The sequence below is a fragment of the Loxodonta africana genome, chromosome 5 (assembly GCF_030014295.1).
Source record: "Loxodonta africana isolate mLoxAfr1 chromosome 5, mLoxAfr1.hap2, whole genome shotgun sequence".
Taxonomy (NCBI): Eukaryota; Metazoa; Chordata; class Mammalia; order Proboscidea; family Elephantidae; genus Loxodonta; species Loxodonta africana.
In genome coordinates, this window is record NC_087346.1 from 95698561 (window position 1) to 95723000 (window position 24440).

Sequence of the window (24440 nt, forward strand, 5' to 3'; positions counted from 1 at the left end):
TGTAAATCTGATATTTAAGTGGCTAGAGAAGAAAATACCCAGTAAACAGTAATATTACTAATTTTTGACACCTCTTCTCTTGCTTTTCCCATTTGTTTTCACTGTAACTCCATGAGTGCAGAGCTCATGACTGTCTTGTTTACTGTTGTAACCACAGAACACAACACAGTGCTTGGTCTGAGCTAGACTCAAAGACATATTTTCTAAATAATGGTAAGAAATAATGAATGAATCAATCAATTAATCATCTAGTTTTTAAGTCCAATCTCAACTTCCTGCTTCTATTTCCTGTAGCAGGTCTGATTTTATGTCTGAATTCCACTTCTCATCTTTGTCTTTTTCTTAATTCTTTCAGTTCCACTTTTAAGTTTCTTCCCCACTAACCATTATTACTCTTTATAGAGTGATAATCACAGAATCTATGAAATACAAATGTTTATATTTTCTTTTTTAGTATATAAATACATAAGCTATATAGTAAACTTTCAAAATATAGATTTTGAAAAAATATAGCATGTTTAAAAAATCAGACTATCTTATATTTTTTAATTAATGTTGTGTTTCATAATAAAGTGTCATTTTCTTGTTTCCAAAGACAAGTTTCTTCAAAGACATTTCACATTACACACACAAACACGCAAAATAGTACTAGATATAACTCTAAGAAAAGTCATTAAGTCAACAAATACCTAACACTTCACACACATTTGTATATTTTTGGTAGATATTATTGAACAAAAATCCAAATTTAAGAGTAACATATCTCATTCACAAGACATTTCATATAGAAACAGGATAACTGTGCCTTCACTTAGTCAAGGAAAGCAATGGGTCTGGCCGTGAACTTGCATACTGAAGGACATGAAGAGGAACAGGTGGAAATATTAAAATAAATAAATAAAAACGGCATTTTTTCATTTGATTGCAGGAAACTCTGACAAGAACACATACCTCATTCTGTAAAAATTATACCGTATAATGGATTTCACCTGTTGCGTATTTTGAATTATTTATTCACTAATGATTATTACTTGAGAATTTAACTTTCTGAGACTTGAGTAGAGGAAGAGTTACTATGAGGGAACTTTCTTTTTGTCCTTAAACTCCTACTAGTACTTGTCAACCCAGCTCTAAGATACTTGAACACTAAAGATTAAAACAAATGTAAAACAGAGGAGTAAAGCAAATGTCAGACTTTGCTATTCCAACTCAACAGTGATTATGTAATAGATTCAACTCTCACTTATCTGTGCTATGTGGTTAGAAGCATAGCATTCTAAGGTGGAACTCTTTGATAATCAGAAATCTCATGTTAGCCACCGTTACCAATCCTTGTATCATATGCTAGTAATGAGCAGCACTACTTCCATTCCACCTGTCTGCCCTCTGGTGGATGTGCTATAATGAGCAGAGAAGTGGCTACAGAAAGAACAGCTGGTGTGAGTGGGAAGCTTATTCACAAATAAGTCTTCCTTTCATGACTGTGAGTTACATATAGAAATGATTTTTATTACTTTTCTAATAATTACACATTTATCAGGGACATCACTCCATAGGAAGAAATTAAGAAGTAGGTAGCATTTTGTGAACACTTTTATCTTTTGTATCTTATCTCCTTAGGAGGAAAGTCACCTAGGTGTCAAATTAAAGTCAAATGCTGAGCCGAGTTCTACAAAGCCAGGTCCAGGTTTGCTTCTACAGGACTATGATTTTAATATTCAAAGCCCGAAAAGCAGAAGGTGTCATTCTGGAAAGGTTTAACCTTTAATTACGAAGAAAGAAAAATAGAAGAAAGGTAAAAACAAACAAAAGAGAGCAGCTGAAGTGGCAATGGACTAGCTATTGCAAGTTTTGGCTGTGCTCCCTGAAAAATCAGCAGCACCAATGTCCTTTGGGCAGCAGCTGTCACTACAGGAAATGAAGAAACATTGGAGAAAGAGGGGGCTCTTCTACAGACAAGCAAACAGCTGAAGCATAAAAATACAGGGAGGGCTGAAATTAGCAACAAGTAGCTGAATATATTTTCTTTTTGTAAAGTTCAACCCAGCTACTAAGATAGATGTAAATTAAACTTTAGAGACAGTGTGGCATCTCAAGTGGAACTGTGGAGCAAGCATAACCCATAGGCTGAAGACAAGTTTGATTTAAGATCCTGCTACTTTTAGGCTCCATTTTCTGACTAGGATGCATCATATGTAACTAAACCATTCAGGAAGCAGATTCAGCTACCTATTAAACACGTGACAGTTTCAAAATGTTCAAGATTCTCTGCTCAGCACTCACATTACTCAGCTGTCAAAGTAAAGGGCTCAGATATATGATGTGAAAATTACATTTTAACGAGGTGTCATGCGTGTTTAAAGTTCTTATTCATCACTATATAGCCACAGTTTTTACTGAAGGCAGGAATGCACTTAATTAGCATATTATAAGGACAGAAGGTTCACCTTATCTGCATTGTTAAACTGTTACATTTAAGCTTTTTGTTGTTGTTTTAGATTTTACCACCTTCAACATACAGAAGAATGGTTACATTTTACGTAATTTCAAACAGCTTTCAGGAAAATGTGGAGCGTATTTGGGAAGCAGGAGAGCAGACATAAGACAGTAGCTACACGTCAGTATCATTCCATTGTTAGTAATGATTGCTTGATGTGTTTCAATACATTTCAGCCAATGGATTTTTTTTTTTTTAATTTTTCTTTTTAGATCTATTATGGATACTTATTTTAGTAAATTTCTGGAGCTGGGCTTCTCAGCTTGTTCCATTTATTGTCATCCTGAACCTATTACCTCCATTTTCAGGAGGAAATACTGGAGAACACTTATATATTTACCAAGGAAAATTTAGATTTTTCTATGAACAGTTTGGAGCCCTGGTGGTGCAATGGCTAAGAGCTTGGTTGCTAACCAAAAGGTCAGCAGTTAGAATCTACCAGTTGTTCCTTGTAAACCCTATGGGATAGTTCTACTCTGTCCTATAGGGTCGCTATGAGTTGATGGCAATTTTTTTTTTTTAATAGACATTTTAGAAATAAACTACAAAAGTCAAAGACAATATCTCTCACTCCTCTTTACTGATGAATCTTGACTTGACACAATGCAGTCTGAGTGATGGAATTATTAGAGAGTGAAGGTCAGTCAACACCAGTAATAATACCTAATGGCAACTGACACAAGTATTTGATTCATCCACACTCCAACAGTCAGAATATAATGCAGAGTTTTAGAATTATGATGGCAACTGAAGAATTATTCAAATAAACTTTGGAATACTATTATTTGGAAGTTTTTAATGTGCATCTTGCAAAAGTCTATCAAAGTTCATGATGAATGTATAGTTTATATTATATTTTAGAAGAAATAAAATAGGGTCAGCTGTAACTACATTTGAAAAAAAAAAAAAAAAAGTCTACATGTGGCAGCTATAGATCCACCCAAACTACATAGGGTAAGTGCTTTGTACTTAAGTGTATAATGCTTAAAAACATTTTAGGTACAGGTATCCAAAGCTGAATCTTTTCCTTCAGAAAAAGTGTATTTTTGAAAGAACACATTTATTAGGCATTTTTGAATATACTTCTATTTTATCTAAGTAGAAGAAATCCTTGCAAACGAAAAATACATGTTCTTAATATAAAATTCTTTGAACAGTTGCCCAACGCCATCTACACTTTACTCCTCTACTGATTCTTTTAAATTCTTCTAATTACTCCAGAAAGAAAGCTTCAATTAACTGTTAATGTGCTTTGACACTTCTCTTGAACACCTGCTAAACTTCCTTTGGAGTTCCTGGGTGGTGCAAACTGTTAACATGCTCAGCCACTAACCTAAAGCTTGGCTATTCCCTAACCAAACGTTTGGTTATTGGAGTTTATCCAGTAGCACCTTGGAAGAAAAGTCTATCAACCTACTTCCAAAAAAATCACCCATCCAAAACCCCACGGAGAGTAATTCTGCTCTGACACAATGACAACTGGTGGTAAACTTCCTTTAGGTTACCAAAGCTAACTCCAAACTGGGATAAGAAAGGGAGAAACTGGATGAATGTGTGTGTCTGTGTGGGCGGGGGGGGGCGTGGAGGGTGGGTAGGTGGATTCAGCGTTGGGGGAAAAAAAATGACCGCAGTGATTTTATAAAACTTAGATTTTAGATTATGTGACAAACAGTGAAGATACTATCTAGGGATGATCCATGTGATTTTTTTTTTTTTTAAGAAAAACAGCAAAAAGTACTGAATGCTTGGTATGTGCCACGCACCATTCTTAACACCTGTGTGCATCTGAGTCCATTCTGACTCATAGTGACCCAATAAAAAAAGTAAAACTGCCCCCATAGGGTTTCCAGGCTGTTATCTTTATGAAAGCCAACTGCCACACCTTTTTCCCATGTAGCAGCTGGTGGGTGCAAATTGCCGACCTTTCAGATAGCAGCCAAGTGCTTAACCATTGGTCGGCCAGGGCTCTTCTTAACACTTAACACATATTAACTCATTTAATCCTTACATGAAATTTTTAAAATATTTTATTGTATTTTGGTGAAAGCACACACAGCAAAACAGGTTTCCATTTAATAATTTCTACACATAATTTTCAGTGACATTGATTTCTTTCTTTGTATTGTGCCAACATTCTCATTATTTCCGTTCTAGTTGTTCCATTTCCACTAACTTAGTTTCACCGCCCCCCTTCCAACCTTCTCATCCATGCTTTAGAATAACTATTGTCCATTTTTTCTCATACGGGCAATTTTTTAAAACAAGGCAGTACTCAAGGGTGACATTCTTTACTTTTTGAGCTAATGTGCTATTTAAGCGTGACTTCAGGGCTAGTTTTGGTTCAAAGTTTACAGGGTATCTCAGGGCAATAATCTCAGGGATTCTACAGCCTTAAAGGGTTCAGTAAGTCTTTATTCTATGAGAATTCGAAGTTCTGTTCTACATTTTTCTCCCTTTATTTCAGGATCTATCTACTAAGACCCTGATCAGAATATTTGGTCATGGTAGTCAGGCACCATCTAATTCTTCTGGTCTTAAGGTAGAGGAGGCCATAGTTCATGGAGACAATTGGTCCTTTGGTCTTGTCCCTTCTCTGATTTTGGGGTATACGTGTGATCTTAATAAAACAAATTTTGGAACTAACATTTCCATCCCCCTAGTATCTTAAGGTTTAAAAAATACTTTATAATTCATGCATTTATAAAGTCATTCCATAAATATTTACAGATCACCTATTATTTCTATTTACCACTTACTATTTCTAAAAATGGAAACCTGGTGGAGTAGTGGTTAAGTGCTCTGGCTGCTAACCAAAGGGTCAGCAGTTTGAATCCACCAGGTCCTCCTTGGAAACTCTATGAGGCAGTTCTACTCTGTCCTACAGGGTCGCTATAAGTTGGAATAAACTCGATTGCAACTTTTTTTTTTTAATTTCTAAAAATAACTAAAACAATATCAACAAAATTATTTCAAGGTGAATCAAAGTCTAATTGTTGATGTCATTAGTTACTTCCAAGAAGAATTCTGGTCTTATTTCTTCTAAGACCAATTTGATTTTTCTTCTGGTAGTCCATGGTATATTCAATATACTTTGCCAACACGGCAACTGAAATGCTTTCTTTCTTCATTGTCCAGTTTTTCATGCATATGAGGCGAGTGAACAGACCACAGCTTAAGTCAGCATACCTTAGTCATCCACTAAAGTGACATCTTTGCTTGTTAGAACCTCAAAGAGGTATTGTGCAGCAGATTTGCACGATGCAACATATTGTTGATTTATTCACTGTTGCTTCCGTGGGTATTGATTGTTGATCTGAGTAGAATCAAATTGATGAGAACTTCAGTTTTAATCACTATTTATCATGATATTGTTTATTGGAAAGAAAATTTTCATTTTCTTTACATTCAGGTGATCCATACTGAAGGCTAGGAAGGTAAGTCATCTTCACTTCTGGTAAGCCAGGTGTGTCACCTGCATATAACCCAAAAAACCAAGCCCACAGCTGTTGAGTTGATTCCAACTCATAGCAACCCAATAGGACAGAGTAGAACTGCCCCATAGGATTTCCAAAGAGTGGGTGGTGGATTCAAACTGCTGACCTTTACCACTGTGCCACCAGGGCCCCCATCTGCATACAGCAGGATGTTAATGGATCCTCCTCCATTCCTGATGCCACATTCTTCTTCATATAGTTGGGATTCTCAATTATTTGTTCAGCATACAGACTGAATAAGCATGGTGAAAGGATACAACCATGCCACACACATTTTCCAATTTTGAACCAGGCATTTTCCCCTCGTTCTGTTTGATGGATTGTCTCTTGATTCATGTACAGATTAATTAATTAACTCCTGACACAAACACTTTATATAAATTTGAAATTCTTTGCATTAGATATCCCCTAATACATGAAATGTAACTATATTATTCAATTTTTTTCCTAAGAAATTTGCAAATAAAAATTGTTATATAAAACTAAATAACAGTATCAAAATAGTTCTGATTTACTGTTCCACCAATTCCATGCTGGAAAGATACAAAAAATGCTGAAAAATTTGAATTTAATATAATTCAGAATAAATTATGAGAGTAGAGTGTTCTGAAATGAATGTTTTTAGAAACCCATTTTAAACATTTTTTTAACTTTCTGAAATAAGCCCATTAAAGAACTTTTCAAGAAAGAGCTTCTCTTGTAGTTTAAAAAAAAAAAAAAACACTTGAACAACCTCTTTCACAGATTATAATATCCCTCAAATTTTCCCTTGAAAGGAATATAAACACAACTGTAATGTAACTGAGACACAAGTAACAAAAGACAAGAACTTTATAAGATTTGACAATTAGCAGTTTGGAGATGGGTGTTGGGAATAGTTGAAGTTAGTTGCCGACAAGTCGAATCCGACTAGGGATTGGAATAAAATTACTTCTAAAGCCTCTATGCAGAATATTTCTGAGGAGCTAAGTTTTTCTTCAAATTCTTTCTCAAAGTTTACCACTTCAGACTTTAAAATTGACCCTTGTAAAACAAAAATGCATTTGTTCTTTTAGGGTGAAAATATAATTACCTTGACGCACAAAAGGCAAATTATAATTTATCTAGGGAACGCCTAGCATTTGAGGGTACTGAGCACATTTCTATCAAGTGAATGAATCTAGACATACAGCCTCAGAAAGAACATGTTCCACTGCCGTCACAGATGAGAGAAGGAATCTGAAGTTGGGCTGCCAGATTTGAGCTTCATCTCAGCACTTAATACCTGAGTGATTTTTTAATAAGGCAAATGAGCTGCATGCCTTAGGTCCCTCATTTATAAAATGGGGATAATGATGGCTGGTAACCTTGTAGAGTTGATGTGTAGCTATGAGGTTAACTTTATTATTGTGTTATGCCTACTGATAACAAAAGTTATAATTTCTTGAAAGTATAACATACCAGTCACTGTGGTAAGCATTTCACATACATCATCTCATTAGAATATAACAGTAATCTTCTGTAGGAGGTATTCTTTCTTCCACTTTATAGCTGACGAAACCAAGACACTGAGAGGCTGAGCAATGTGCCCATAGTTAAACACGAGTTGGCCGTTTGAACCCACCCAGCAGTATGGTGGAAGAAAGGCCTGGTGATCTGCTCTGTAAAGATTACAGCCAAGAAAACCCTATGAAGTTGTTCTACTCTATAACCCATGGCATTGCCATGAGTCAGAATCTACTTGATGGCAGTGTGGTGTTGTTATTTGACCTACGTGTAGAAGTCACCAGGAAATTTTTATGTATCCAAAAGAAGCATATTTACCTCTGAGATCTTTTGGTGTACAGACTAGTTTCATGCAGTAGAAATAAAACAGAGATACCCCTTTACTTAAAAACTACCAAATACTCAGCCTTCTACCAACAGATGGTAAAAGCGAATGTACTTTGGATCTACAGGCATAAGGTTAGTCTATTTGACCCTAACATATTTATAAGTTGAGGTTTCTGTCAGACATATAAGAAGACCTGTAATAAAATGGCAATAAGAATTCATTAAAAGCAATTTCTTTGAGAAATGTCAATGTAATTTACCAAGGAAAAACACCCAGCTGAAACTGTTTTGTGTGGAATAAGATGAACAGCCCCTACTAATGCTAACTGAATTCCTCATACCCACACATACCACGCATAAAACTTACTTCTGCACTTATTCTTTCCACCTCTAAATTGCAGTAGGTCCATGCCAAAGTACTAGCTTTTTAATATGAGCGTTCATGCATGAAAAATACTTTTTTTTTGCAATTATATTCACTAATACAGGTGAAACCTTACTACTTGTAAAACAGACAAGGCCTTCGTTGTTGTCATAAAAAAAGAAAAAAAAAACTGAATCTCCTAGATTAGGTTACTAATTTATTTCAGAGGCTGAACTTTTTTTTAATCATTTTTCAATGTTTGCTTCATTGTATTTTTTAAAAATAAATATGGAAACTAGCTCATGTGGGCAAGAGGCCCCATGTTTTAAATCCCATAAATAAAAACAAGTAAATACAATTAAATGAGTGGTATAATTTGCCTTATATACACAATTAAAATTATTCACCAATGTGTGTGTGTGCACGTGTATTAATTTTATTGATGTATGTTGGAAACATTTTTGAGAAGGTCTCTGAATACATTGAACTATAGTACCATCTTACTGTTTTCAGATAATTTTTAAAAGGTGAGCTAAAAATGTGCTTCACTCCATGTCAAAGCCTGGAAGCTAATTAATTTTAGCCCATCATTTTTTCTAAATAAAAACAATATACTATCTTTTCAATGAATAAAAATTGAAACATTTTAATGGCACCCCTTCACAGACTAACCCCAAAACTTGGTGAGTTACTTATTATTTCTTTTGAAGCAATGAGAAATTACTTCACATTCCAATTAAGAGGCAAAAAAGGCTAAGAATCATCCATAAAAAGAGATTTCACTGTCAAAATATAAATCATGGCTATAAAAGAAATGTCTTCCTAGAATACTCCAGGTGATTGCTTCTTGCTCAGGTTTTCAATTGAAGGGCATACTGGGATGAAAAACCTTACCTGTAGAGAAGTGAGCCAGATATTGTACTTGGCCTAGGACATCTTTTGAGGACTTGGTAAAGACAAGTTGCTTATGTTGCTATGGCATATTTAGGCTTTTCCTTCCATAAAAGCCAATTCAGCATAACATCAGCATTGCCAACCAAAGAAAAAAAATTGTCACTCTTACCAAGGCCTCTCAAGGATTACACAAATGACTAATTTCTCATTCTATCAGAAGTAGAAAGCCATTCATTCATTCATTCTACAAATAGTTATTGAACCTTTATTATAAATACGCAAGTTATTATACTAGTATGTGAGAGGGCAGAAATAATGGTCAGGTAAACAATAGAATAAATAAAAAGATAGTAAGGCAAGGTCCTTGGCCAAAAGGAACATAGAATCTAGTTGGATAAAAAGATGTGTATATAATGAACTAAGTTAGCCAATTATCATGGTAGTGAAAGCATGGTAAGGCCAATGTTAATACGTAAACACTGAATGATAAAATAACTTCTGAACTGCTATATTACTAGCAAAATTTAGACACCTGTATCTTAGTTTTCTATTATACTGTACATTGAAGAAGAGTTTTAGTGCTAGATAAAAGAATTTAAAATTTTAAATACAATTATTCTATTCATTTGTGGTGCTGGGGGGGAACACAAACACTAAACAACATTAAAACAAAACAATATGTTCTGGAAGGGGGTGTTCTAATTCTGCTAGAGAATTAAAATTTAATGATTATCTCAAGTGTACTCAAAAACTATATTTTGTGTTGTCACTTATTATAATAAGATGTATTATTTGTGTATTATATATATATATAAATGTGGGAAATAAAGACATATATATATATATATATATATATACTCAAACGTATGTACATTCAAACTGACAATATTCCCAATTGGAATGGTCATGTCTTAACGCTCTCTGAGATTTGAATGAATTGGTGCAGGGCTCCTGAAACATTATATCAAGCTCACCCTTTGTCAGTTTTGAAGTAGAGGACACTTCTGGGGGTGTTTCCCAATTAATTAGACATGATGAGATTCTATTTGAGCAAAGATCTTATGTATTTCACTATACAAAGAGCTAAACAGCTGATAATGAAAGGGCTCTTCAAAGAAGAACTAAAGATTGAAGACTAGCTCTATAAAGGAGAAAGAGTCAGTTCCTTGTATTTTATACTTTTCTATGGTTAAGAGTGATTAACAGTAACCATTTTTAGTTGAAAAGACAAATGGGCCAGACTAAAGACAACTTAAGTCTAATCAAATCCTGCAATATGCTTTTTGAGAACTATAAATACTTCCCTTAGCAATACCAAGGATCAAGCTTACCTGATCTACTATCCAGAGGTCCAAAATCCAACGAATATTTCACGACGTGGTAGTTGTTCCAGACGTAAAGTAGGTTGTCCCTGGGGTTGTAATCCACAGCTGCGATGTACTGGTATGAATTGGGAAAGGGTACATCCACCAAGCTATCTTTACTTTGGTCGGTGTTGTAAATGTAGTCAATCTTATTCCCTGTGGCCTCATTGTCATCATCCTCATATACAGATTTGACCACATACAGAATCCCACAAATCATAAATGCGTTGGAAGCTGACCTTTTATCATATGCAGTATCCCATGTCCCTTCGATCCGTAGGGTATAAGGGTTCAGTTGGCTAATAACAATTTTGCCATTGTTTTGTTCTGTTGCATAGATTACCCATAGCCCGTTCTCATCCACTGCCAGGTCTATGTCAGATTTGCCTCCCCATCGGTAAGGGGATGTATCATGGTAATTGGCATTTGCTATGATAGCTTCCCCACTCTTTATTCTAGTCCGCAAGTCAAACTTTACTATGTTTCTGGTGCGTTCTTTGTTGAAGAACAATGCTCCATCATACACTACAAATCCTGTGCCATCCACCCTGTGAGGGAGCTTGTAGGTTGTAGTTGGCCTTCCAGCAATGAAGTCATCCTTGGATGAGTATTCAGTCAGGGTATCAGTCCTGTAGGGGGTCCAGGGCATATAGTATATCTTGTCAGAAGCCTGCAGAGGGTCTTTGCACCATGCCCCAGATTGGTGGTCAGACTCAAACAGATGTTCACTCTGGTATACTCCTTTTAGTAGTCCAGGACAAAGAAAAACTGTTGGAAAGGGAAGAGTTAAAATAATAAACATATTAGTTTTAATAATTTGTGATATATTTCTCTTTTTTCACCAAATAGAATGCAACTCTAACAAGAGATACCCACCACCAATTAGTTACTTTGCTGCACTCTTCCGAGAAAACAAAGTATTCTTCCACATTAATCTTGACTTTTTTAAATAATCATTTTGTTTTCATTTGCTGATATATATATATATATATATATATTTTTAATGAGTAACTGCTTTTCTGTGTTTTTACCTTTTAAACATGTGTTGCTATATGTTTTGGATATATGTATCTAGATGTGACATATGTCTATGTATTCTACAGACATATACCAAATATAAATGCTCATACACAATGCTTTAATAATATATCTTACTTAAAATTTAAGAAAAAAAATGTTTCCACTGATTAAATTAGCTATTCAATTGTTATCATTAAGAAACAGATGGAAATACCACAGTAATTAAAAAATAAGAGAAAGAAAAGCCCTGTAATATAAGCCACTGAGTCTTCTAGCAATAAAGCTTTCAAAGTTGGTATAGCACACACAGAGCATGCAACCCACACAATTAAAAATGAGCGATGGATGGATACTGGAAGAAAAAAGAGAAAGGAAGAAAAGAAAAAGAAAGAAGGAATAAGGAAAGAAGAAAAGGTGAAAGGTTACAGAGAGGAACCCAAGATCTAGATTTTAATCAGTTAAAAATGTCCTGTTAAATACAGTAGTATTGGAACTTAAAAAACATGTATCATTTACTGTTACATGAGAAGAGCATTAAAAAAAAAAAGAAAAAAAAAAACAAGACTACTTGCTATAATATTTTGCTGCTCAAACTTCAGAAGGAAAGTGGGCAGGGATCATCTGATTCAATTTATTTTTAGTAAGATTGAGTAGCATATCATGTGAATGGTGGTGAGAAAGCATATTTGGCTGATTCATCAGTAATGAAGGGACTAAAAGCAATGTTTCCCAAAGGGTGGTCCTTAAAGCATCTGTTTCAAGTGATATTGCTAGGTATTAAAAAAAAAAAAAGGTATTACACATAAAAAAAAGAGTTCCATAGTCATATGTGTTTGAGAAACATCATATTAAATAGAATCATGGCAGAGATTCTAATATCTTATGTACATCAGTGAATTTTCAAAGAAGTGGGGAGCATGAGAAAATTTCACCAACTAATTTGATCATGGAACCTTTTTCTACAGAGCTTCTTTAGGATGTAGTGCTCCACTTAACCTGCCATGGGAAACACTGCTGTACTATTTTTTGCAAATCAAACACACTAAAAAATAATCATGCGGTCTGTTGTTATATTTAAAATGTTTAGAGTGCATTGGGTGGAAAAATTTAAAATATCACAAGGAATTTTTATGATTTTTATGAATTTTAATGACTATAGGATTATTCTCTCAATATTAGTTATTAGCTCTTTAATAGCAACTGTAAGCATAGATCTGATGGAAAACAACATATGATGAAATTCAGCTAGATTTTGGAGGTTATTAAAAAAAAGATCAAATATTAGAATACAAACCTTTTACTTTTGGGTAAGATTTTGACCACCAAAATTTTCATAGCAAGGATAGAGGGCTATCATCAATTTATTACCAATAATAATATTGATGATTACAAAAATTTATCAAGATTTTTAATATGATTGCTTTAATTATGAAGGATGGGTAACTTCTGTTGTCCAAATTCTATATATTTATGATACAGCTAATAATCAGCTACTGGTTACTAAAATTATTTATTTTAGGGTATTTCAGAAAGCTGTCTTCCTCTTCCCCCCCAATAGTTAACAAAGGAACAAAGGAAACTACAGCAGAGCTCTGGAAAATTATCTAGCATAGAAATAAAAACAAATCTAAAGCAATTACTATTCATCACCATCTACTGGATTTTACTGACTTATCTAAAAATAATGAGAGATGAAAATAAACTGTAAAAATTATACACTATTAAACTGTTTTAAGATAAAAGGATCAAATCAGCATTGGTCAGTATAAAAGAGTGAAGTTGAGCAGTAGTAGTAAACAAATTTTCATAAGATAAAAATAGATAAGAATTAATAACAAAATTATTTTAACTAAATGTTAAACTGTTAAATAACTTAGCCTATAAATAGTATATAATTCATGAAAGGTATTTAATTACCTTTTTGTTCCACTTCTATTGGAGAGAGAGAATTAAAGAGAGAAAGGAGAAAAGAGAATAGATTAATGGTACGGTATTGGCCAGGCACCTTTTATTCACCTCTTCCAAACTGAAAGTAAATAATATTTTATTTCACTCAGACGTGTCTTGTTGAACATTATATGTTTTTAAAATGTCCATTCCTCTAATACAATTATTTTTTTAAAAAAGCAACCATATTGTAAGTTTTATAATACAGTACAAACATAGAGAAAATAAGGCAAAAATTAATCAAGTTAAGATTAAATAAATATACCATTCCAAAGTATAGGTATAAAAAAAATAGAAAAGAAAATATTTGTAATAAGGACACCAGTATTTCCATTTGAAAGGCAGATCAGTAATTAAACATAGAAAACTTTCAAATAGTTTGGCTAGTTCCAGTCATAAAATATTATAGTTTATACCACTATTTTTTACTCATCTCAAGAACTGATGTCTTCAGAAGAAATTATTCTGTACCTTATTTCCTAGGGCTAAGGAACTTCCATAGCTTATCAGTCTTATGAGAAATGTATCTCATGAGACTACGTATTAAGAGGGAATGCTCTTAACCTAATAAATGGATTTTGAATCCTTATTGAAGAAACTTCCCTTCTTCCCGCTCATCAATATTTTGTATTATTATGGAAAAGTGCTGTCTTTAAGAAAAATCTGTTATCAGAGAACTGATATCAATAATGAGCCATCAACTCTGGCCTTTTTTGAAACTCTTGACTGAGTATTTCAACATGCTTTTGTGAAAATAAGTTGAGACCCTCAAACATGTTATGTGTACACATTTCTTAAATTAGATTCTACCTATATGCTGAAGGGTACGCTTATTCTCTTTATGGTTATTATTTTGAAGGTACTGATCAACACAAGCCTGAAAAATTCTGGGAAATTGTAATGTATTCATAAAATTCATCAAGTAATATCTTCTATGTCTTATACACATTTATCTCATCAGAGACAATTTGTCTAGATCTCAATGAGAAAAAAAGGGATGAATCAGGAACCAATAGATTTTAATTCAAGCTTAACAATCTGAGATTACAAGTGGTGCCACAGTAAGGCAATCTGCACGAAAGGGATGACCTGAGATAAATGCAACAATGAATAATGCTAAGAAAGTTTCAAAAACAGAAAAAGGAGAAAAATTGTTTTAGGAACTACATTTGAGAGAATTTTTTGTGCTTTAACCTAAGCTCATATGTCTTCAATTATTATTAAAAAAAAAAAAAAAAGACAACTCATTTTTCTCCGTTGACTTAAAAAAAAATCTCATAGGTGTTCAAGAAAAAAAATGGTATATTTCAAAAGTTACATCTCGAAAGTTGCAAATGGGATTGTATTTTAGATTCCTCACCACACTAACTTTTCAAATCCTAGAAAACTGTAATATTTCTAAGATTCTTTTCTAAATTCTACCATACTGTCATAATTTATCATCATCCTCAATTAATCTTTATCAAGAAACTGCAGTGCTCACTGGACTGTATGCCTCAAAATAGGTCAGCTAAAAGCTTTATTTAAGACATGCACTTCATGCTACGACGGCTAGAATACTAACACACCTGTGTTAGACTGACAACTAGAAGAAGCATCACTAAGCTGCTACCTTCGTTACTGACTTTTATTTAATCAATAGTCCAAATAGTTTGGACTTGAGGTCCATTATAACAAAAGTGGAGGTTGAGAGTGGGAAATCATACTAAAGTCGGCATTTTTCACCTGCTAACCTACAAATAAATTTCTAGAACTAAATTAGTCCCTTGAAATAAATCTATATATATATCCTTTATAGAATTATATATGGAGGTATTTATATTCTAAAGCGTGAAGCATATACTTTTACAACTTCCGTCTTATTTCACATAGAACTTGTAATAGTTGTACTTGAGGCAAAGATACTAAATTCCTCTTTGGGAGTGGTATTTCTTTCTTCACCACATGCTGTAAGAACTCACTGGAAAAATAATTATATGTGATAAAACGTATTGATAAGGTGTCTAATTCCTATAAATACTAACTTATACTTTAATGGACATTTTCATATTCAAAGGACTTTTACCTCTATTATCTCAATTATCATTACATGAAACTTCGCTTTTAATTCCCTGGGCCTTGTCTGCTTTCAGAGAAATTGGCATAAGCTGTAGTGTAAGAAAAGCTTGCCTCTTTGTTACTTGTTGGTTACTCAAAATTAAGATTTATTAGGCCGTACTGCTTTTGGGAAAATTATTATGGTCTTGCCCATGTCATGACTGGCTGTACCTCATTTATCATTTATTTGCTGTTTTCAGAAGTAAAATAAAACAATCCCCTAATTTAAGTTGAGACAAGCACACACAAATCATATCCTCATAATGAAAACTGGCAAAGCAAACATAAATTGTCACTGAAAAACTTTGTAACTTTAGGATTGACCAGTCATTGCCTATTATTTTATTCCAATTCTAGAATCTTCCCTCCCCAATCCCCTGCAAAAACAAAAATTAAAAACCAAAAACAGCTCTGCATGCATACCAGAAACATGCTCACTCACCATTGTATCCTTCCTAACCACACGGTGCCTGGCACATAATAAGTACTCAGTAAATAGCTGTTGAAGTAATACATAGTTGAACTAAAAGTGAATACGTCTGTTTCTTAGTATTTTAAGTATGTATGTAGTAAGAAGGAAAAGAAACAGAATCTGTGTACACTGTATAAAATTCATACCTACAATACATTATTCACATAATGCCTTTGGCTCATTTGAATGGGTGACAAGGAAAGTAAAATTTATGAGCAATTTGCATCTCCAAACCATTAAATGTCGACAGGGAGAAAAAAAGGAAAAGAAGAAAATGTATAGGGCTGGTCTTGAGGGCTATAATGGCAAAATAAATTATTGCTGTAAAACTGCCTTGATGATCGAAAAACACAGCCTTAAAATATACCCTTCCCTTGTCAATAGTGAAATCATAAATGAATGAATTATATGGTGACAGCGGTACCAGAGCCTTCTTTAGGACCTACTGTATTTTAGTCTGGTCTAATATTCTGAATTCTGACATTGTATCTGTCATTTTTCATTTCCAGACATCTTTGGAACTAGTGTCTCTCGTTTTCTCTCTTAACTTTTATTCCCCAAACTATTTTTATTGTCCGTTCAGCATTTATAAATATATTTATATTCCCTAATGTGATTTAATTGCTGTCCTTTGTCAAACTTAATGTCACATGCTATATCCTGTGGTTAGAGTAAATGACAAATTCAAACTAAGGGTAATTTTATTCTGTTAAAAGGAAGAAACGAGGGGTGGGAAAAGCCTAGTAAATTTCCCCTTCATTTCTCAAGAGTTCATAAAACAGACATATAGTCATTTAATGTTTAGAAAAATAAGATGTTATAAGTTCTAACCATATCTGCACTATATGCAATACTTTTAAATTACATTCTTTAATTAGAAAAGGTACGGATCAGAGAGCAAACACATGCATTGCCAAGCTTTTTCAAATTGTATCGCAAATTACAGAGAAATAAAACTGTTGCATGCCAAAAATTGTTAATCCATAGCTAAGAATTACAAAAATTGTATCTGATTCTAAGGTAGCTTAAATTTTTTCTTTTAAACCGTCAGTCACAGGGCATGCTTTTTTCAATCTACAATTTAAAAGTTCCAAATGGGCAGAATGTTATAACCAAATGTTGCCTCCATATTTCTGTAATATATGAACAAAAAGACAATTATGCGACCATAAGAAATATTTACTAATTTAGAAACTTTTTTTTTTTTTTTGAAAAGTAGTAGTATTTTAAGCAGAATGATTTTCCTGGTTACATTTGGCTTACCCACTCCCACTGCCGTCGAGTCAACTATTAAAATACATTTAAGTATCCTTGTCACACACCAGCTGGGCATTTATAAAGATGCCAAAAAGACAAACTAGGTAAGTAACAAAAATTCAGTCTTGGATGAAAATTTGCTGTCGAATCATTCACAAACAAAATCACCTGTAAGTGGCTAATCAAAAATTGACAGTACACTCTGTATTTGTATAAGAAACAAACACCAGTTGCTGTCAAGTCAGTTCTGACTCTTTGCCACCCCACGTGTTGCAGAGTAGAACTGTACTCCACAGGGTTTTCATGACTGTGATCTTTCAGAAACAGATCGCCAGGCCTTCCTTCTGAGGCACTTCTGGGTCAGTTCTAACTGCCAGCCTTTCAGTTAGTAGTCAAACACTTAACCATTTGCACTATGAAGGATTCATTTATATTTATATATCACTTTAAGGAAACCCTGGTGGCTACCACTGCTAGCCAAAAAGTCAGCAGTTCAAATCCACCAGGCACTCTTTGGAAACTCTGTGGGGCAGTTCTACTCTGTCCTATACGGTTGCTATGAGTCAGAATCGACTTGACAGGAATTTTTTTTTTTAATAATTGAACAAAATGTTTCACATGAATCACTCTATTTAATTTTTCAAACAACATTGTGATGTGGTATTTAGTATCCCCATAACGGAGATATGGGAACCTCAACAGGCTAAAGGATTTGACCAAGGTCAATACCGTAGGCAGTAGAGACCTGTCCTCTGTCAATATTCTAGACTGGCTCTCACAATACGTAAACTCAGTGACACAGTGTGCCGGATGGCTCTTGCTCTCCGTGTATTCTCTGGCACCAAGTCTATGCAGGAGCACACTTTAGAAGAGATAAATAACACAGATGCAAGTTCTGTGATAGTAGGCACTATCTCAGTTTTAATAATAGCTAATATTTGGGTAACATTCATTAAGCATTCACTATGTATTGTGTACTGCACTTGGGTTCTGGATACAATACTAATTTAAACAGTACGGCAACTCTTTGAAGTAGATTTTCTTATTACCCAAACTTTTCAGATGAAAAACTGAGGCATAAAGATACCTAGCTTTATTGTTAGTAAATTGTAGATTTAGGATTCAAGTAAAATTTTTGATCTTAATTGTTATTGCGTATCAAGAGCCCAGTACATAGAAAAAGCTCAATTAATATTGGTTGTGCCTCCTTGGAATGAATTAATTGCACTGCGTTATTTCAAAGAAAATGATGAGATACATATTCACAATCCTATCACACATTGAGACTAGTGATGCAAAGCAACTTTCCAGAGAAGGTAATAGAAATAAACAAATAAATGGGTTCTACATTTCTTGGCCAAGGAGAACATGATTTCTCTTATCACTAGAAACAAACCTTTGCTAAATACCTCAGGTCTTGTTAAGTCTTATTGTTCTGAAACAGATAATATTCTCTTCTTCTTCCATTTCACATTCTCCATGAAAACATAGAAGCAATTCAGTAAATAAGAATAAATGATCTGTGACGTTCATTAATATTCTTGGTATGCTGTATACCAAAAATTCTGACAGACATCTGTCTTTTTCAGTAAATAAAGTGCTAATCCTTTATTTAATGAGACGGGGTAATCTTTGCAGCTCAGCTTTTAAATTATGTTTTTCAAATAATACCCATGCATCAATGAATAAAAGTGCTGCTCAAGTACCTTGTATTACAATGGTTTCATATAATGTGCTTCCAAAATTATCACCTCCTAATAAATTTCTTCCTGGAGTGTGTAGATTAAAAATGTCAATAATTCATAAAATGCTTTCGCTAGTCACATTCTAATTTCAACCCTTAAATACAATATCTATAGATGCTACAGAAACTAAGACTGCCTTTTATTTTGTATTAACCCCCCATCCCATTGATGGATCTGTAGAGCCTTTCAAAGCATTAATTTAGCCTTTTAAAAGAAAGTGGTGCTATTAGTAGACTCTTTTGAGGGTCTACTTGTAATAGCATCTAGTTAAAATAATAATCTTTCAGAGTTATTATTTGTAACACAAAGTCAATACTACATTTGGTTCATCCAGGATTTACCCTTGTCATAATGATTTGTCACTAGTAAGTAAATGCACAATGAATTTAGAGCTGCTAAACAGAAAAAAATGTGGAGTCACCTCAGAGTGTGTAAGATTATACACGCATATTTATAAATTAAATCCACTGGATGCATTTGTTGAGCAGTTATATGGAAGCTGCTGAGAGCTGTGAATACAGAGCCAAATAATAAGAATCATAATACCTAACAGTCACTGAACATGCATTATGTATGTAGTTATTCTGTGGATTATTTTAGTTAATCCTCACAGAATCTCCATGAAGTTGTTGCTACCTTTATGAACATGTTATAAAGAAGGAACTGATCCCTGTATTAAGGAAATGTACACTATAAAAATTGATGACTTTTAGTATACTTATTTACAGATGATAAGCTATTTTTCAAATGCTTTTAAAGGAATCTGTGTAAAGAGATTTAAAAGAAACAAGAAGGAGGCTGCAGAGTGAGGCGGAATCATAAAGATAAGCTAAAGCTAGAAATACAAGGCACAGCAGTATGACTCAAATCAAACTTCCTGTAGAAAATGTCATCCATTGGTTCCTAAGAAACACATTTTTGACTAATTCCTATTGCTAGGTTCTATGCATCGAGCTCTAGATTAAAAGAAAAAAAAAGGTATTAAAAATAAATCTAGATCTAAACCCAGATATAAAATACATTACAATTAACATTCTTACAGTTATAGGCTTGTGTCAGGTCAGGGCTGTATCCTTACACCATACTTATTCAATCTGTATTGAGTAAATAATCCAAGAAGCTGGACCATATGAAGAACATGGCATCAGGATTGGAGGAAGACTCATTAACAATCTGTGATATGCAGACGACATAACCTTGCTTGCTGAAAGGGAAGAGGGCTTCATGCATTTACTGAGGAAGATCAAAGCCTTCAGTACAGATTGTACCTCAACATAAAGAAAACAAAAAACCTTACAACTAGACTAAAAAGCAACATGAAGATAAATGGAGAAAAAACTGAAATTGTCAAAGACTTCATTTTACTTGGACCCATGGAAGCAGCAGTCAAGAAATCAAATGACACATTGCATTGAGCAAATGCGCAGCAAATCACCTCTTTGAAGTGTCAAAAAGCTATGATGTCACTTTGAGGACCAAGGTGAGCCTCACCCAAGCCATTATATTTCCAATAGCCTCATATGTGTGCAAAAGCAGGACAATGAATAAGGAAGACTGAAGAACAATTAATGCCTTTTAATTATGGTGTCGTCAAAGAATACTGAATATACCATGGGCTGCCAGAGGAGGAACAAATTTGTTTTGGAAGAAGTACAGACGTAATGTATCTTAGAAGTGAGAACGGCAAGACTCTGTCTTACATACGTTGGACATGTTAGCAGGAGGGGTCAGTACCTGGAGAAGGACGCCATGCTTGGTAAAGTAGAGAGTCAGTGAAAAAGAGGAGGACCCTCAAAGAGATGAACTGACATAAAGGGTGCAATAACGGGCTCAAGCATAGCAATGACTGTCAGACTGGCGTAGGATTGGGCAGTGTTTTATTCTGTTGTACATGGAGTCACTATGAGTCCAAACCAATTTCATGGCATCTAACAACCGCAAGAAGTTACAGAACTGAAAGTTTTGTTATATTTCATTTAGTCCAATTCTATATTTTACAAAGGAGAACTATTAAGCCAGAGAAACAAAATATTAGTCTGAATCAGAGTTTAATTTTTAACTCTTAATAGTATTAATCATAAATTATTAAGTAATGTGATTTTTTTTATTCACTTAGTGATTTCAGTTATTATGAGGGCAGGCATTACTATCTTCATTTTATTTGTGGAAAAAGAAAAACAGGAGCTGTTAGAAGTCAAGTTACATTATTTCTAATAAAATTATAACTAAATACTGTTTATCAGTTTTTGTCAGAGCTCTTAAGATCTTGTGAACTGACATTTTCTACAACTTTTACATGATCACCTGGTGATGTAAAGGAAGGAAAAAAAGATACATATACACAACATTAAAAGAGTGGCCTAGAAATGCTGAGGGTGTACTACACACTCTGGGACCTTGTGGAAGTCTTTCAAATGCTGCAGCCAATTTGGCACTGAATTCACAGCTGAGGAGCAGAAATTATTTTGTATTTAGTAATAATTTGGTTAATAACATAATCATATAAATATGATTTCTAGAATTGAAAACAAAAAATAAACAAAATTTCAGAATTCATTAATAGAAGAAAAAACATACCTCAATTATATTCTATATATGTCATCTGAATCTCTTGGAAGGTCAGTTTAAGATCCTTACTCCTTCAATGTTTTGGTGTTTGATAAAATTGGGGTGCTAATACCAATTCATCTAGAATAAATGCTAGGCCTTTAGATTCACTAGCATAATTTCCCAACATGTGTTTATTATATATTTTTTAATTTTATGTTTTATTAATCCTATATAACAATATCCTTCACAACTGCTTATTCGCCACACATTATTCATTTCTAAATATTTGCTCATTCCATTGCTCCTTTTAAGAATGCCTTATACTTTTACCTCCTAGTTAAGCCAAACTCTTTCTTCAAGGTCTAAGTCAGGTCTCCATTCCTTCACGAACATTTCTCTATTTACTACAGACCATACGGAATAATGGTATAATTTCACCACAGTTTGCAGGTAGTGGCTGTTGTGGTGGTGGACAGTGTCAATGATGTTCTAGTCCAGGAGTTGGCAAACTTCTTCTTAAAGGCTAAATAGAAAATAATATAGACTTGTGGGCTTCATGCAGTCCTTGTTGCATATTCTTCTTCCTCTTTTGTTTTTCTAACATTTTTTTAAATAATTTTTATTGTGCTTTAAGTGAAAGTTTACAAATCAAGTCAGTCTGTCACATACAAACTTATACACCTTACTACATACTCCCATTTACTCTCCCCATAACGAGTCAGCCCGCTCCCTCCTTCCAGTCTCTCCTTTCCTGACTGTTTTGCCAGTTTCTAACCCTCTCTACCCTCCCATCTCCCCTCCAGACAGGCGATGCCAACACAGTCTCAAGTGTCCACCTGATACAAGTAGCTCACTCTTCATCAGCATCTCTCTCCAACCCATTGTCCAGTCCAATCCATGTCTGATGAGTTGGCTTTGGGAATGGTTCCTGTCCTGAGCCAACAGAAGGCTTGGGGACCATGACCGCTGGGATTCTTCTAGTCTCAGCCGGAGCATTAAGTCTGGTCTTTTTATGAGAATTTGGGGTCTGCATCCCTCTGTTCTGCTCCCTCAGGGGTTCTCTGTTGTGCTCCCTGTCAGGGCAGTCATCGGTTGTGGCCAGGCACCATCTAGTTCTTCTGGTCTCAGGATGATGTTAGTCTCTAGTTCATGTGGCCCTTTCTGTCTCTTGGGCTCACAGTTATCGTGTGACCTTGGTGTTCTTCATTCTCCTTTGATCCAGGTGGGTTGAGACCAAGTGATGCATCTTAGATGGCTGCTTGTCAGCATTTAAGACCCCAGATGCCACACTTCAAAATGGGATGCAGAATGTTTTCTTAATAAAATTTATTTTGACAATTGACTTAGAAGTCTCCTTTTAAGCCATAGTCCCCAAACCTCCGCCCTTGCTCTGCTGACCTTCGAATAATTCAGTTTATCCCAGAAACTTCTTTGGTTTTGGTCCAGTACAGTTGAGCTGACCTTCCCTGTATTGAGTGTTGTCCTTCCCTTCACCTAAAGCAGTTCTTCTCTACTATCTAATCAGTATATAACCCTCTCCCACCCTCCCTGCCTCCCCCCTCTCTTAACCACAAAAGAATGTGTTCTTCTCAGTTCGTACTATTTCTCAAGATCTTATAATAGTGGTCTTATACAATATTTGTCCTTTTGCATCTGACTAATTTCACTCAGCATAATGCCCTCTAGATTCCTCCATGTTATGAAATGTTTCAGAGATTCGTCACTGTTCTTTATCGATGCGTAGTATTCCATTGTGTGAATATACCATAATTTATTTAACCATTCATCTGTTGGTGGTGACTTGGTTGCTTCCAGCTTTTTGCTATTGTAAACAGTGCTGCAATAAACATGGGTGTGCATATATCTGTTCGTGTAAAGGCTCTTATTTCTCTAGGGTATATTCCGAGGAGTGGGATTTCTGGGTTGTATGGTAGTTCTATTTCTAACTTTTTAAGAAAACTCCAGATAGATTTCCAAAGTGGTTGTACCATTTGACATTCCCACCAGCAGTGTCTAAGAGTTCCAATCTCTCCGTAGCCTCTCCAGCATTTATTATTTTGTGTTTTTTGGATTAAAGCCAGCCTTGTTGGAGTGAGACGGAATCTCATCGAAGTTTTGATTTGCATTTCTCTAATGGCTAATGATCTAGAGCATTTTCTCATGTATCTGTTAGCTGCCTGAATATTTTCTTTAGTGAAGTGTGTGTTCATATCCTTTGCCCAATTTTTGATTGGGTTGTTTATCTTTTTGTGGCTGAGTTTTAACAGAATCATATAGATTTTAGAGATCAGGTGCTGGTCAGAGATGTCAGAGCTGAAAATTCTTTCCCGATCTGTAGGTGGTCTTTTTACTCTTTTGGTGAAGTCTTTAGATGAGCATAGGTGTTTGATTTTTAGGAGCTCCCAGTTATCTGGTTTCTCTTCGTCATTTTTAGTAATGTTTTGTATTCTGTTTATGCCTTTTTCTTCCATGAGCTTTATTGTTTTAGTCTTTATGTTTAGGTTTTTGATCCACTTGGAGTTAGTTTTTGTGCAAGGTGTGAAGTAGGAGTCTTGTTTCATTTTTTTGCAAATGGATCCAGTTATGCCAGCACCATTTGTTAAAAAGACTCTTTTCCCCAATTAACTGACTCTGGGCCTTTGTCAAATATCAGCTGCTCATACGTGGATGGATTTTTATCTGGGTTCTCAATTCTGTTCCATTGGTCTATGTGCCTGTTGTTGTACCAGTACCAGGCTGTTTTGACTACTGTGGCTGTATAATAGGTTCTAAAATCAGGTAGAGTGAGGCCTCCCACTTTCTTCTTCTTTTTGAGTAATGCTTTACTTATCCGGGGCTTCTTTCCCTTCCATATGAAGTTGGTGATTTGTTTCTCCAACACATTAAAAAATGTCATTGGAATTTGGATCAGAAGTGCATTTTATGTA

The 24440-nt window shown here is 34.6% G+C and overlaps 1 protein-coding gene across 1 annotated transcript in view; it reads right to left on the reverse strand.

Annotated features, from left to right (window-relative positions):
- ADGRL3 (adhesion G protein-coupled receptor L3) overlaps positions 1-24440 on the reverse strand; it is a 561722-nt gene that overhangs the window by 300314 nt on the left and 236968 nt on the right. The window contains exons 4-5 of the mRNA XM_064286313.1: positions 13363-13377; positions 10393-11193 (exon numbers count right to left, since the gene is read on the reverse strand). Of these exons, the coding sequence (XP_064142383.1) occupies positions 10393-11193; positions 13363-13377 (816 nt within the window). The remainder of the gene's footprint in view (positions 1-10392; positions 11194-13362; positions 13378-24440) is intronic.